This window comes from Dasypus novemcinctus, chromosome 11 (assembly GCF_030445035.2).
Source record: "Dasypus novemcinctus isolate mDasNov1 chromosome 11, mDasNov1.1.hap2, whole genome shotgun sequence".
In the NCBI taxonomy this organism is placed as follows: Eukaryota; Metazoa; Chordata; class Mammalia; order Cingulata; family Dasypodidae; genus Dasypus; species Dasypus novemcinctus.
This window is the reverse complement of record NC_080683.1, coordinates 123849898-123865765: the sequence shown is the minus strand read 5'-3', so window position 1 is coordinate 123865765 and position 15868 is coordinate 123849898. Positions and strand designations below refer to the sequence as shown.

At 48.8% G+C, this 15868-nt stretch overlaps 1 protein-coding gene across 7 annotated transcripts in view; it reads right to left on the bottom strand.

Annotated features, from left to right (window-relative positions):
• UTRN (utrophin) overlaps window positions 1-15868 on the bottom strand; it is a 437542-nt gene that overhangs the window by 35963 nt on the left and 385711 nt on the right. For all 7 annotated transcript variants that reach the window (XM_071218696.1, XM_058307593.2, XM_058307595.2 and 4 more), the window contains 5 exons: window positions 15533-15734; window positions 9057-9142; window positions 4700-4857; window positions 2908-3074; window positions 1015-1126 (listed from right to left, as the gene is read on the bottom strand). In XM_071218696.1, the coding sequence (XP_071074797.1) occupies window positions 1015-1126; window positions 2908-3074; window positions 4700-4857; window positions 9057-9142; window positions 15533-15734 (725 nt within the window). The remainder of the gene's footprint in view (window positions 1-1014; window positions 1127-2907; window positions 3075-4699; window positions 4858-9056; window positions 9143-15532; window positions 15735-15868) is intronic.

Sequence of the window (15868 nt, the reverse complement as noted above, 5' to 3'; positions counted from 1 at the left end):
TAAATTTTGGTTCACTACCTGCAAGGAAAGCTAAAGAATAGCTGTTGACAAAAAAATGAGTATAACTTCTGAGGGAAAAAAAAAACCTATGGATTAAAGAAACGACAAGAAGCAGATGCAAAGCCAGTGCGGGCGGAGTAGAATTGAGATGTTGGCAAAGTGATGACGAGGTAGGTCATGCATGAGAGTGTGGAAAGTAGCTCGGCATTTAGCATTTTGGCCATAAATATATTCATTGCCCCAGATCATCTCTTTCTACCACTTTATCCTATGAAAATGCAACTTATATGTAAGAAAAGCAATCTTCATGAAGATACTTTTATAAGGGTGTTGTTTATAAGAGCGGAAAATTAAAAATAAGCTAAATCTCCAAATTTAGGGAATGTTAGGTAAATTATGGTAATTTCCTCAAATAGTTTATAACTAAAGAAAACTATATTGTGTGAAAACTTGGAGGGGCATTTATGGTTTAAACTGTTTAGTGAAGAAAACAGGATCAAAATGTCATAAATACAAAAACAAATATTGTAAAATCCACAGAGATTGGAAAATATTGGAAGATAGTTTATTTGGGAGTAGACTTATGGATAGTTTTAATTTATCAGTTTTCACATTTTTGCTAATGGGAATATATTATTTAATCATAAAAACACCTTAAATATGCCCAAAAGAAATGTTATTTCTCATCAATACAAGTCAATTAGAATCATTTTCTAAGTAGGTCAGCGTGAACTCTTAAAAGTGTTTGCTACCAAGAAAGTTATGTTTAAAAGCAGAACATAAATAAAATTTTAATAAATTAATCATTCTGAAAAAGTACAAATATTCTGTAGGGATAACTCAATAGAGATGCATTTACTTAAAAGAAAACAAAACAATAACAAGGTATAGCTAAGCAATCTTATAAGAGATTTTTTTCCCAGAAAATTCAAGTCTAAACAAGAAAATTTTAGACAGTTAATTCAAAAGCAATGTTTTAAAACAAAAACAAAAGGGTAGCAGCTCAGTACTCACAGGTATGCAATATTCCACCATTGGGTAATGCAGCTTGTGTCCTTTGGCTGTTCGCCCAGAAAAGAAGCAGCTCTGGCAGACATCGTAGTTAAAATGCTTTAGACTCCTGTACCTGCAGAGAAGAGAAGGGTCGCTGGCTTGCCTGCCTGTCACTTAGTCCCAGTCCACCAACTGTAACAAGGAATCTCCTTCACTCAAACCACTTTAGAAATAAAAGGTAGATTTCCCTAAAATGTGGGATTTGCTTAGTACCAAAGCTACAAATTAGTAAAAAGGGAATCTTAAATAACACAAGGAGATTAATAAAATCTCCCAAATAAGAAAAGAAAGTTTACATTTTTGGAGTGCAAGTCTCATTTTGGAGTGCAAGGTTTCAACATGATGGGAGAATAAAGATGTTATGTGAGAAGAATTTCTGACAAAAAATTGGAAGAGAAGAAAAGAGAGTTGTGTTTATTAGCTTGACATCAAATTTTCAAATATTGATTAGGTTATCAACAAGAAATGAATCTCCAAATTCCCTCAAAAGGCATTATATTTTACAAACGCATTTTCATGTTTGGTCTAAACTAGTCATCAAAGGAAAATTAAAGTTAGATCTCTCTGGGAATGAAGAAGCAAACTAAATCCAGCCTTGACCCCAACGCACTCTTGCATGGGAAGTTTAACCCTCTTGTGTAAGACTGACCCTGCGCATCGCGTTCACCTGCGCATTCTCCCTGAGGAATTGCCCTTGGTGGCTGTATAAATGGACACTCACTCAAGAGACACACAGAAGAAGGCACAGGAAGAAAGAGAGCTCCACAGACACGCAAGAGGAGAGAACGTGATCATTTCAGTCCTGCCAGGTGACAGGAAGGAGAAGGCACAAACAGCTAAAGCCCTGGGGAGAGAGCTGAGCCATTCACCCGTCAGTCTGCAGCTGAAGAGACCAGAGCCCTGAGCAGCTGAGAAGGCCTGAAAGGAAACGGCCCTGCAGCCTGCAGCTGAGATGGGAAGAAGCTGGGACCATGAGCCTTAAGAGGAAGAAGGAAGGCTGAACCCTTGCAGACATCACCCGCCATCTTGCTCCAACATGTGGCAACAGACTTTGGTGAGGAAGTACCTCTTACCGTGAGTGGGACTCTTTGGGGCCTTGTAACTGTAAGCTTTTACCCCAAATAGATACCCTTTACAAAACCCAACAGATTTCTGGTACTTTGCATCTGCACCCCTTTGGCTGACTCATGTAGACTCGAGCCAGTGGGGACACACGAGAGCCTCGGGCCCCACCGCTGAGGGCCTCGTGTTGCTACGTGGCAGATTTCCAATCTAAGACGGGGTGGCCAGCAGATGCCTCCCGAGGACAAGAGTCCTTGTTCCGAGGCACACCGTGTCTCGACACTAGGAGAAGAGGGGTAAGAAGACGCTACGTCGTGGGGCGAACCACGCGCCCCGCGGACAGAGGGTCTGCTTTGGGGCCACGGACGACGAGCCTGATGCACCCATCCCATTACGGCGTGGCGCTCAGCCGTGCTCCTGCGAGAAGGGGGCCACGGTTAGCCACGCCCCTCGGAAGTGGGAAGAAGTAACAAAACCGATGGGATTACTTCCCCGTCAGGATTCCGACCGTATTCTCCTGCTCACCGAGTCAACCCCAGGGGCCTCAGACACACCTCAAATTCCACTGTGTCCCTATAATCCCTCATGCAATGGTCAGGCATGAACGTTTCTGGGGTGTTTGTCACGAGATTTGTAGAAACCTCTGGTTCTGGACCCGAGGAGCAGAAGGGGACAGTCCTGAACGAGCTGGACGGAGGGGCCACTCCCGAGCGCGCTGGAGCTCTCGCGGGGTGGACCGAGCGCTGGCCGGCCGGGGCGAGCGCACGGGGCGCGGGCCCGGCCGGGGCCTACCTGAACCCCACGATCGGGCACTCTTTGCAGATGTTGCACTTGGCCTGGTGCTTTGCGGTCTCGGCGGCGGCCACGCGGTGCAGCACGGGCAGCCACACCATGGACTGCGGCTCCAGGTGCATCCAGTCGATGAACTCCTTCACGCTGAGCTCCGGCTTGTTGTTGTTCTGGAGGGAAACAGGCACGTTCAAAGGGAAGAAAACGTCATTGCTGCAACTGCAACTGCAACTGGGAAACGACTTCCCAAACTGTGTGGAAGTGAAAGGAAAGTGAGCTGATCCCCGCCAGGTCAGTGAAGTTCTTCAAGCAAGAATATTCCAGAATATAAGACAGAGAACGCAGGAATGGTCATATAGAAAGAAGGAAAAATCCTCGGACCCTGTAATACTCAGATTTTTTTAAAAAATCACACGAGTCTAGGTAAGTTTACATAAATACTTCAAACTCGTTCTTCTAAGAAAGTAACAAATTAGGAGAGTAGACTCCTTTTTGACTTGGCAGACGTGAGGGGCACTAAACGCGGCTAGGAACTCGTTTGTGTCCTGCCACGGTGCCGTTACACCTTCGCATGGCATGTCGCTATGTGTGGACTGGGCAGGATTTCCAAGGTTCTCGAGGTGAATTGTGGGGACGTCCTCTCCCCTCTTGAAGTCTAACACTAGCTGGTTTTCCTGTGTGTGGGGCTACGGCCGTGCCACCCCATCTCCTGCTGCTGTTGTTGTGACTCAGTCAATCTAGAATTTTCATTGGGTATTGCTGGTATGTCTAGGGAAAGGGCCATTGTAAAATACAATAACCTATGACATTTATTCTACATAAAGATTGACGGGAGAATTCTTTTTCCCCAGCCACAACAAGTCATCGGATAAGTCTTGGCAAAATATCTGTCATTTTGTACTTAAGACACATGCATGTTACACTAGTGATATGTTTACAATATGCCTTTATGCACAGGAAACTCTGAAAAGCAGCTTGGGTACATTTCTGATTTAAAATTAAGTAGCTACAACAGTCCTGAACTTTGGACTTACTTTTCCTTTCATATGTATGGTCTCAAAGAAAATACTATAATTTTAGTAAGTTACCATTAATTTATGTATATATAAATCTACAAATTTTTACCTCTGAGGAACTCAGGGCATTTTGACTCATTTATTTTGCAAATATTCACTGAGTCGCTGTGTGGTCGAGACAGACACAGCCTTGTCTTCAGGCTCAGACTCGGGAGGTAGCACCCAGGAGCCTGCACAGCCCTGTGCCTCGACAACAGGCACCCAAGAAGTGCTCGCATCCAGAGGCAAGTAGCCAGGCCCCGGGCCCCGTTGGCAGGGGTCGGCCAGGGCACCCCTGGGGGGTGAGTGGACGCTGGGATGAGAGCAGGAGACCAGCCCGGCGAGGGGCCTGCGGGTGGGGGAGCGGAGGCTGGGCTCCCAGCAGGGGCATGGGTGCTCAGGCTGGACTGGGGTCCAGGAATGGGGGCCTCTGCAGGTGAGGGGGCGGGGGGGCAGGGGCAGGAGCTGGGCCACCAACAGGGGACAGCGAGGTGCCCCACCAGGCCACTGTCCCCAGACCCACAAGAGCCGTAAGAAACAAAGCACGCGTCTGTGTGGAGGCCCCGGGGCCCGCCCTGCCTGGCTCGGCCTGGCCTCGGCTTCTGCCGGTGAGCAGCCCCAGCCCCCCCAGCCCAGGCCTGCCCACGTCCCCCACCCCCGACCCGCCCAGGCCTCCTCCACCCCACCTGGGCCTCCCCCACCCCCCGAGGCCGCCCCCAGCCCTCCCCCCCACCGCCCACCTGCTGGAAGCAGCTGCGCACGCTGGGCTCGATGTTGCTGCCCCCGAAGGCGGCCACCTCCCCGAGCTGCCGCGGGATCTGGATGGCGTCGTGGAGCAGGAGGCCCAGCTGCCGCTGGTCGCACGTCTCGGTGGGCCCGGCCACCTCCCTGAAGAGGCCTGCGAGGACGGGAGGGTCAGCGCGCCCGCACCTGCCGCTGTCTGTGCCGGTCCCCGCACGCCTGCCCCCTCCAGCCGCCCTCCGCCTCCAGGGGCTGTAACTGCAGAGCGGGCACAGGTGCGCCCGGCGACCTCTGTCCTCGGGGCCGGGTCCTGCCCACAGCGGCACGTCCCCCAGGCCCAGCCCCCCGCCTCGGAGCACCACCCCTGCTTACAGCTGAGCGCCCGCCGCACGGGCCACACTTCGCTCCCGTTCCTCCGGGCACAGAGCCCAGAGCTGCCCCGCTCCTGCTGCCACGAGCACTGCGGGATGAGCACCTGCCGAGGCCCAGCTTTCAGTTCTCTTGGGGACAGGCCTGGGGTGGGACCGCCGGGCCGTGGGGCCGCTCTAGATTCAACCTCAGGGTTCCTGCACTTCCAAGATGGCTCTGGTTCTACTAGAGCTAGGCTAAAAGACGTCCCGGGCGACAGACGAGGTGAACTGTCCCCTGGCTCCGAAGCCCCTCACGAAGGACGTCGGTGACGACTCAGTGTCTGAAACCAGAGCCTTTAACCACGGGCTTCTTGAAACACCTGCGTGTTCTCTCAATGAGTATACACAGATCGATAAACACGGATTTCCTTTAAATTGGTGCAGCACAGGCTGTGGGTGCATTTCATGGCCTCCGCAGGTGTCTGCTCTTCGGGAGAGGGGCCTGCCTCAGAGCAGAGCTTCCCAGAAGGACACGGCGCCTTAAGGGCGAGCCCGTAATGCTGACACACTTCAGCAACGTTTCGTGTTCACGCCTCGGTTCAAAAAGTTACCAATCTAGATCTGAGCTTACATTAAAGATCCTGCATTCAAATTTATTTCTATAAGAAACACTAACAAGTACAAGGAAGTGTCCTTCAAAGGACCTAAAAAAATTTGTGCCTACTTTCACATAATTCTTAAGCTTTCTTATTCGTTAAAAACAATCAAACAAGAATGACCCATTTTCTAAATTTCTTGATTCAATAATAATTAAAATTTTCCTCCTTTCCAGCACTGGCTTACCTTCTTTCTATCAAATGCAACATTCTGAAGATTAAAATTATTGCCATGTTACCATCAATAAAACTAATGTACTTCAGTAAGCCACTTCTGGAGCAGGAAGGAATTTCATGCAAAAACAATCCACTTCATTAGAGAAACTAATACTCCTGGAAAGAAATTTCTAAGTTCCCCAAATACAAGCACACAAAATCTAAAACCTTTTTATGGAAAATTTCCCCAAATAGAAGTAAATTTTTATTGGATCCTAGAAGCCATTCTCAAACAATCCCTGATACATGAATACCAGGTCGAAAGGATGGCTTTAGTTTTTAAAGAGGAATAAAGGCTGACTGAGTAGAACCAACAGTAAACACCACCCACTGAGCTGGCCCAGCCACTGAATGCAGCGCGACTGACGCCACGAGCACGTGTGAGCAAGGCAGTCAACGAACACGCATTTAATTTCTATCGTGTGTTTACGGAGATTTGGCTAGCGCTCTGCCTGCCTGTTTCTTCTTCTTTTAAAAATAAGACGATCACAGGTTCGTGTCCAGGATTCTTATTATGGCGCTCATTTTAAGCCTGTTCCTTGGAAGAGGCGTGACAGGTGGATGTGGTCCTAATTTACACGGATAATAGCTCTTCAAGGACGGCCCTGGGCTCAGTGAGACTGACTCAGCCAACTGGCCGCTTTCCAAGCAGAGCGCCATCCCTGAGCCTCCGCTGAGATAAAACCACTCACAGCACATGGGAAAGAGATTGCGTAGACATTCTGACATCCTTCTAAACTCTTACAAATGTTCACATTGTGCTGATAGAGCGAGAGATAACAAACCTCGACGGGCGTCAAGGAAAATCACAACTAAAACCAAATTCCAATAAACTCGCACCTACGAGGTGCAGGTGGGCCTTGGAAAGGATGGCTCGAGAACATGTTTTGATGAGACACGTCCCGTAAGCCCATCAGACCCGGATCAAGGGATGTTGCAGGAAGCGCTGAGAGCCCGGGAGGGGCCAACGAAGGGCCCCCTTGTCGGCCACGGCAACATCCATTTCCGATGGACTCCAGCTGACCCAGGCCAGCACCTCTGCCATGGAGTTTAAGGAGCACGCTATCTTGAATGTTAATTTCAACAAAGGAAATAATAACGGGGACGTGTTCTGGTATCACTGGGGAAATCAAAACTGGAGCCAGAATTGTTAAGGATGGCAAAGTAAAAGACAAAACAAACCCCAGAACACTGCCCGTCTCAGTACTCCCAGTAAAGCTGTAGATGAAAGATTTCAACCCAAGAGATTTCTTATTTAATTAAGTCCTAAAATGGCATGCTTCGTGGATTCAATTAAATACCAGACATTTTCATTACAGTGCTTAAGCTTCCCTTTCCATAATTTGAAAGTTTCTTGTTGACTTGTAGGGAGGTTTCCTGGTATTTGCAGAAAGTGTGTCCATGATGCTCACGAGAGTGTGGGTGGTCATGGAGGTGGACAGACGCCTCATCTGAGAGATGGGAGAGTTCAGTGTCCTCGAGCGCGTGCATGCGAGGAGACAGGCTGTCTCGTAGGGTGCGTTCTGCAGAATTTGTTTCTCATTCTGTTGCTACAGCTGCCATTTTGTAAGACTTCCGCTCTCCGCTTATTCCGACAACCACTTGAAAAGCAGGGCTGGGAAGACTGAGCAAGCACACTGCAGATGCGTGACGAGCGTGGGGCTGAGTCCAGCCCTGTGACCCCACCGACCTTTTGGAGAATGCTGCCCACGGGCGTTGGAGCGCAGGGGCTCCCTCCATCCCTTCCTGACCCCCCACGTGGCTGCGCCCACCAACACGTCCCTTTCCCACTCGCTCCAGAGAGAACCTTTTCCATTTCATAAACCGTATCTTTTGACATTTATGTTGCTGAAGACTTTACATTTGGGAAAAATAATCCAGATAAATTAAATTCTGGATAAAGTGCCACAAAACAAAAGCCCACGCACAGGTTTTCTGCACAGCTTAAGAGGCCCTCGCTCCTTCCAGACATGGGGCCTCGAATTCTACGACCAGCTTTCCAGGTCACAAAAACCCACACCTATTGCCCCTGGCAATCTTGTGAACTATGTAATGAAAGCAGGCCACCGTGTTTGTTCTGGACCTGAAGCTAAAAATCAAATAACTTTACAGCAATTCTAGAAAACAGAGGTTTTTAGGGACGTGTGTTCACATAAGACATACAGCGCACCAAGTTTACAGGGAGTGGGATCAAGTATCCTCCGTTTTTTTCATTTCTCTTCATTCATAAGTTAGCCCTACCCCTCTCCCCACAGAAGGGGATGGATCTATAAAGACATGCCTGAGAATATGCTCTGCAGGAGCCAATTATCCATATTTTATGGACAAAATTAAATCCAAGCTATTTTATAGTGTGAAGCGTTTGAGGACATTTGTCAATTCCTATCATTTATTCAACTGCTCTCTCTAGACACTTTTCAATGCATTATCTCTAATTCTCTACAGGAAAGGAGTCACAAGCCTCCTTTTTCAGCTGAGTTCCAGTTTCCTGAACTGTTAGTTACCAGCTCCTGGCGGGGGTGCAAAGCTCCTGCAGCAACGCGGTGCATCCAGGTTGAAGGGCAGCCTCCCGGGCTCTTTCCAGAAGCCCAGAAACCCTCCGTCAGCCCACCGCGAGGGGCAGCAGGGGTGTGTGTGGTGAATACAACAAACACAGCACTGTCAAAAAATTCACTTTTAGGTTGCTTCGGCTTCAAAGTAAAATTATTTAGGCTTATGGCCTGACTAGGTCTGTAAAGAATCTAGTCCAGCTTAACATTTTTAGCATTGAAAGAAAGCATATGGGAATTTTTAAAACATGGGCTTTGGAGTGGGAAATATTTAGGATCAAGTTCCAGCCCCACGGCGTGCTGGCTGAGCTGCTGCTCCAGGTCTGAGCCTGCCTCAGCATTCCCTGTCCCAGCTGGGAAAGGGACCTGACCATGCCCCGAGGTGGGCAGCTCTCACTGCAGCTGTGCCCAGCCCAGGAAGGCACCGCCCCGGAGCCCGCCATCGGCTCTTGCCCCACCAGCTCCGGGGCCCTCTGTGACGTGCATGGCAAGGGTTAGGGGGGGCGTTACTGTCGGCATGCGTGTCGAGTAGGGGCCCAGGAGACGGGCGTCATAAAGGCATTGCGGCTGGCAGTGCTCACGTACATCTGTACTTCTCCTCCAGGAGGCCTTTGGAGAGCGACATCAACGCGATCTTCAGACTCTGCACCCTGATTTTCCCGGTCCGACCCCTGGAATTACAAGGATCTCAATCAGTTAGGGCGCTGACATCTGTGTCCACGACATTAATTATTTCTCCATATCTATTCTTCAAGGGTAAGCCATAAAAAAGGACTGCATCTTAAAGAATAACTTAATTGAATTTTACCTTATCTATGCATTTCATAACCGATTATTGTTGAACCCAGTGCTCTGGTTTCATGACACATTTTTAATGGGGTGTTTAAGCGACCCTGAGAGAAGAGCAGCCTGAGGTCAGTCGTGTGCGGTACATGAACGAAGAAGAATGAATTAAAGCAAAGAGAAAGCGGGAACGACAAAGGGGAATGTAGTTCCTTTTTTATAAATGCTGTGAGTTCAGAGAAAATGTGGAATGGGTGTGGGAAGGGTAGCCATGGTGGCTGCTGGGTTTGGGGAATGGGAGGAAGAGATGAGATGTGGAGGCGTTTTCGGGACGTGGAGTTATCCTGGGTGGTGCTTCACGGACAATTACAGGACATTGTAGACCCCCCCAGGGCCCACTGGATGGAAAGGGGGAGAGTGTGGGCTATGATGTGGACCATTGACTACGGGGTGCAGTGATGTTCAGAGATATACTTACTGGGTGCAATGGATGTCTCACGATGATGGGAGAGAGTGTTGCAGTGGGGGGAGTGGGGGGTGTGGACGGTGGGGTTGATTGGGACCTCGTATTTTTTGAATATAATTCGTAAAAATAAATAATTTTTTTTTTTTAATTTTTTTATTTTTTATTGACTTTGTAATAATATTACATTAAAAATATATATGTGAGGTCCCATTCAACCCCATCCCCCCACCCCCCCTCTCCCCCCCCCCAACAACACTCGTTCCCATCATCATGACACATCCATTGGATTTTGTAAGTACATCTTTGGGCACCTCTGCACCTCATATACATTGGTTCACATCATAGCCCATACTCTCCTCCATTCCATCCAGTGGGCCCTGTGAGGATTTACAATGTCCGGTGATTGCCTCTGAAGTACCATCCAGGGCAGCTCCATGTCCCAAAGATGCCTCCACCTCTCATCTCTTCCTGCCTTTCCCCATACCCTTCGTCCACTATGTCCACTTTTCCCATTCCAATGCCACCTCTTCTATGTGGACATTGGATTGGTTGTGTCCATTGCACCTCTATGTCAAGAGGAGGGTCAGATTCCACCTGGATGCTGGATGCAATCCTCCCATTTTCAGTTGTAATCACTCTAGGCTCCATGGTGTGGTGGTTGTCCTTCTTCAACTCCATCTTAGCTGAGTGTGGTAAGTCCAATAAATCAGATTGTAGGTGCTGGAGTCTGTTGAGGCTCAGGATCTGGCTATCACATTGTCAGTCCAGAGATTCAAATCCCCTAAATATATCTTAAACCCCAACATTAACTGCACCTCCAGCACATTGGCATGAAAGTCTAAAATAAATAATTTTAATTAAAAAAAATAAAATAAATGCTGTGAGTTAAAACCTATATGTTAATAATTTCAAATGTAACACCCAAAATAGATAGCTAGAGCGATACACGATATACATGTGGCTTAGGACAGCAAGAAAGGGCCAAAGATATATCTACATAAAACTGTCTTCCTTTATTTTGACTTTTTTCAATGCGTTTTTTATTAATCATTATTGTAATGATAAGTCAATGATCTTAGACAGGTGTGGAATCTCTATTTGGGCAGCTTCCCACTACAATTAAATACAAACTGTATTAATTAACAGTAGGAAAGAGTTTCACATCGTGCCAATGAAAGACCATTTTGATTTCCCTTCCAAGACAGCTGGGAGAAAACTTTCTTTCATCTTTACAAGCAAAGGGTTCTTTTTATTCCTTCATTTCTCCAGGACGGCTCAGTTGTCGGCCAGTGCCGGTCCCTGAAGGAGGTCTTGGGGTGGGCTGGGGGTCGGGAAACCACCAAGACGGACAGCGCGTGCCTGTCCTGGAGCCCGTCGCCGTCCACAAGTACCGCCTTTACGGCTGTCACCTCAGAGCCTCGTCCCGTTCAGGGTTTTACTGCTATTTCCTTGTGGCCTTGTAAAAATACCTAAGTAGAGTACACTGAAAACCCATTAGTAAAAGTTTACCATCGTTAAATGAATATATAAAATTTGATAATGTGTCTCATGTAGCTTCAATTTTAAGTAGTCTTATTGCCCATCCATATTCAAATATTGATTTTGATATTTTTACTATTAATGCCAATTGAATTTCTTCCATTCTCAAGTTAGAACTACTTAAATGCATTCCTGGATAGGTAAAATAACATATAAAATATAAATAAAATAATAAAGAAAATAAAATAACAAAGGAATTCTTTGTGAAATATACTTTCAAAATAGCCCATCAATAGTCTAGAATTTATCCTCTATATTAAATCACACCCAATGGACTTATCAAACCCTTACTAAGTATGTACACAGCATTCAGAATTGACCTGTGAAACAGTTAATTCCGAAATTTAAAAGTCAATATAGCCAGAGGTACAAGAATTTCCAAAATAATGCACTCTACCCAGTCTCTCACCAGTACGGAAGGACTCATTTCAAATTAATCCTGTGCTGCGCCATGCTGTGAAGCGTTTCTACTCTATATTTCTTTAGGGGTCTCCTAATTGTCACAGGACAATGACAACAGCTGCTTAGCTCCCACGATCCGAGGACCTGGGACGGCAGCGACGGCTGAATGTGGAGACCCGGCCGGGCTCCTCGTGGAGGCTGGGGCTCTCGGGCGCCATGGGGGAGAGGGCGGCGGGGTCACCCCAGCCCCTGGAGCCCGGGCACAGCTCCTGAGCCTCATGGGGCGTGGCCTCCCGGCGCAGAAGAAGAGCCAGGGGTCAGGCCATGGGGCCACTCGCCGCCGGTCTCGCCACCTGCGCAGGAGACGGGCCACACACGGCACCTTGAGGACAGGGCTGGCTGGGTGGAGGGGACAGCAGAGCGTGCAGGAGCCCGGGGTCGGGCTCCCGGGCTGGGGGAGGACCCCCAGGTAAGGGCCGAGAGCCGCACAGGCCACGTGGGGCCAGGCAGAGTGGGCTCGATGCTGAACGGGAACCCTGGAGGGGGCGAGACGGGGCCAAGCCATGGCCTGAGGCCCTGCATCTACTGGGGCCACCGCGGGCAGAGCTGCACTCCCCAAAGACGTGGGGACACTCCCCCCCGCCGGCTGGGGGTGTGACCTCGCTTTGACAGAGGGGCTCTGCAGGGGCAAATGATTCAGATAAGGCCCCCTGGGGTGGCGTGAGCCCTAAGCCATGACTGGGGTCCTTATAAGAAGGACAAAGACGCGGACAGACACCAGAGCAGGGGCACGCGAAGGCGGAGGCTGCCACGCGCCAAGGAGCGCCGCCCCCGACAAGCCTGAAATGGCAGGAGGGACGCGCCTGCCAGCCTCGAGGCCCAGAGGCACCAAGCTCTGCTATTTAAGCCACCCCGTTTGGGGCACTTGGCTGCCGTCAGAGACTGTTCCGTGACGACTGACCCCCAGCAGTTTTCATGAGCAACTCCTGAAACCAGCGTGCCTAGGAGAGCATCCGCCTTATAAATTAAAATTATCCCCGTCTCGGAAGAGAGAAGTGAAATGATAGTGCAGCAAACAAGGTTACTATCTCCTGCAGGCGCACACACATTTAAACCGAGTATTCCAGACAATTGCTCTAAATCACACCTTAAACACTTCAGATTTCCATTACATCAGGAAGGAAGACGGAGAAATGAGGCTCTTTAACCTGGAAGAGGAAGGCTGAGGGGAGGCCGTGACCTCACGGATGGAATCAATTTTACCTCTGTAGTTTATAAAGTCCTCTCACATCCATCAGCTTGCTTGCCCTCACAGTCACCCTTATTACGTGTGGTAAGCAGAGCAGATATTTTTATCTCAGTTTTCCAGATGAGAAATTGAGATGTCAAAAGTTAAGTGGCTGCCAAGTCACCCAGCAGCCAAAATCAGAACTCTCGATTCTCGTCCTCCACAGCATAGGAAAACAGCTTTTTCCCCACAAAAATTCAGCATATTTGGAGGAGGTGCATACATGTAAAAATCTGAAACAGTTTCACTGTTTTTTCTAGATTTGGCAGTATGGTAAGAATAATCAAGTGACTGTCAAAAAGCGGCATAACAGTTCTCTAATTGCCTGCTGATAGGCAGTGGGTATCTATGGTGACGCGTATGCTTCGCTGGCTCAGTTTCTCAATCAAATGAGGCGCAGAATGGACAATCACCAAAGTCCTTCTAATTCCAAAATTCCAGGACTTACAGCATGTGCCTGGCTCTTTATTTGAGAACTGGCTGAGGCTGAAGATATCAGTCCTAGCTGCATCTTGCACACCAGGTACAGCACCTCACATGCCAGGTAAAGCACCTCACACAGCAGGTAAATCATCTTGCATACCAGGTATGGCATCTCACACACCAGGTAAGGCACCTCACACAGCAGGTAAGGCACCTCACACAGCAGGTAAATCATCTTGCACACCAGGTACGGCATCTCACACACCAGGTAAGGCACCTCGCACACCAGGGAGGCAGCCACAAACTCAGGGTCCGTAGGTGGGCCGGAGGAAGGGTGGTGTTAGAGGATGGCATCGTCCCGGGGGCCCAGGCTTGCCCTTCCCTCCTGACGCCGGGGAGCGCATCCTCATCACTGGGGGAACCTAATGGCCACGCCTTGGCAGTGGAGGGGCCCAGGGGGCTGGCCGGGTCCTCCTGCTGGAGACAAAGGCGCGGCTGAGCGGCACCTCTGACCCCGCCTGGCCTCTGACCCCGCCTGGACGCCCCTGGAGGCCTCTGACCTGGAAGGGAAATGCGTCCTGAAAGCTGCTGGCTTCCTTCAAGGTGCAAACGGGGCACCTGAGGCGCGGGCCTCCTAGATGAGAGCCGCACCTTGCAGCCGCGCACTGAGTGCTCTAGGCGATGGGAAGGGGGAACCACACCAACAGGCGAGGCCCGGGGCAGGCGCCGCGGGAGTTCCCGCTGCTGCAGGTGGGCAGGGGCGGCGCTGGTGTCCTGGACAAGGGTGACTCGGGGCGGCCGCCTCTACCGAAGTCCCCCCAAGTATGCTGTGACTTTCCAGTTCCCCCAGGACCCGCCGGGCTGGAGAACTGACCACGGGAAATCGCTCTTGGGTGTTTAAAAAATTGAAAAGCAGCTTCATGCCAATGATAGTATTTTACCCTGGGACAGTGGAGGTGTGCATTAAAATAAAGTGTGTTAAAACACACCAGGCTGGAACGCAGTGGCTCCCGGTCACCCGAGCCATCGCCACCTGCTCCCAGGAAGCTCCTCAGTACCCTCAGCATACAATGGCTCCCAGACTTTCTAAAACTAAGCTTTGCTGTGACACCTTTTGGTGTGGAAAGAGAAATGATTTTGCTAATAAAAAATAAGGAAAATTTTAGCTCAACATCTCTAAAGCAACTGTCATCATCACGGTCCCCTCACAGGGTCCACTGGCCGTTGAGCAGTGGGACTCGTGAACTGGATGTCTTCTTTCTCTCTAAATCAAATGAAAGGCTGATGAAGACACATTTTCATACAGCTAATTAAAGGCAAACGACTTTCAGGGCCTGAGAGGAAAACGCCAGCTCTAAATTTCTTATTTCATCTTTGCATACTTTAACCCCCTGCTAGAAAAATGAATAATTCCAAATGTTTCAGCAGAGCAAGCCCCAGCAGGGCTCTCTGAACGGATTGTTTCATGAAGGCTCTGACTTAATCACAAGGGCAAAATTAATGGAGTTGAGAAAGCTCTTTAGGTAACGGTGAGCTCCCAAGCAAATCCTGGTTTTAGGACATCCTATGGCACAAATTATTTTTAAAAATTATGTCTACACATAACCATCATAGCAATAAATAAAGCTAATAGCAAATATATATCAAATCCCTTTTTATAACAAACACAAATTCAAATATAAATACAAATTCAAAATCACTACTGTTAACATTGTAGAGCAGATGATTGTGAGTCAAAATATGACTTTAATCCATAACAAAAAATATAAGATTTTGTCGTTTGAAAGAAAGAACACTATAACGCATTATAGAAGACAAAGAAGGGAATTGGACTTAGCTACGTGAGGTTTCCCCTAGCTTCTTGATAAAGAGTATTAAAAGTCCGATATTCATTTACAAATGGAGAACTAAAAATGTAACTTTACTAATAATTTTAAGAGCTTCATAAATTAAGGCAAAATCTTAGAATCTTTCCTGTTCTATTGTTGGTTAAAAGTGCCATGATTTGGAAAGTCCCTCATTTCCAACAAACACCATCAATACATCCACTGGGAAAAGTATTCCGAAAGCAAACATGCGATTTTTAAGAAACCGCACCTAAAAAGGCTGGAGGGGCCGAGGGCCACAGCCCGGGGCGGCCGCGGGGGGGGGCTGACTCACGTGTCGTAGACGTTGAGCAGCCAGTTGAGGCACATGTCCACGCAGAGCGGGACGTTGACCAGGTCCACGTGCCGCTGCTCCAGCCCGTCGTAGGCCGTCGTCAGGCAGCTGATGACGTCGGGCACGCCGAGCAGCCGGTCGTTCTGGCTCAGGCTGTGCTGCTGGAAAAGGTCGTTCGTCGCGCTCAGCTCCAGGAGGTCCACTGCCGGGAGGAGGGAACGGCATTACGGCACACGCCGGAACAGAACGGGCCCAGGCCGGGCCGTGCGGCGGATCCCGCAGTTTAAGAAAGGCCCTTTCTCGCTAACGTCCAGTGTTCAACATTACACAGCACGG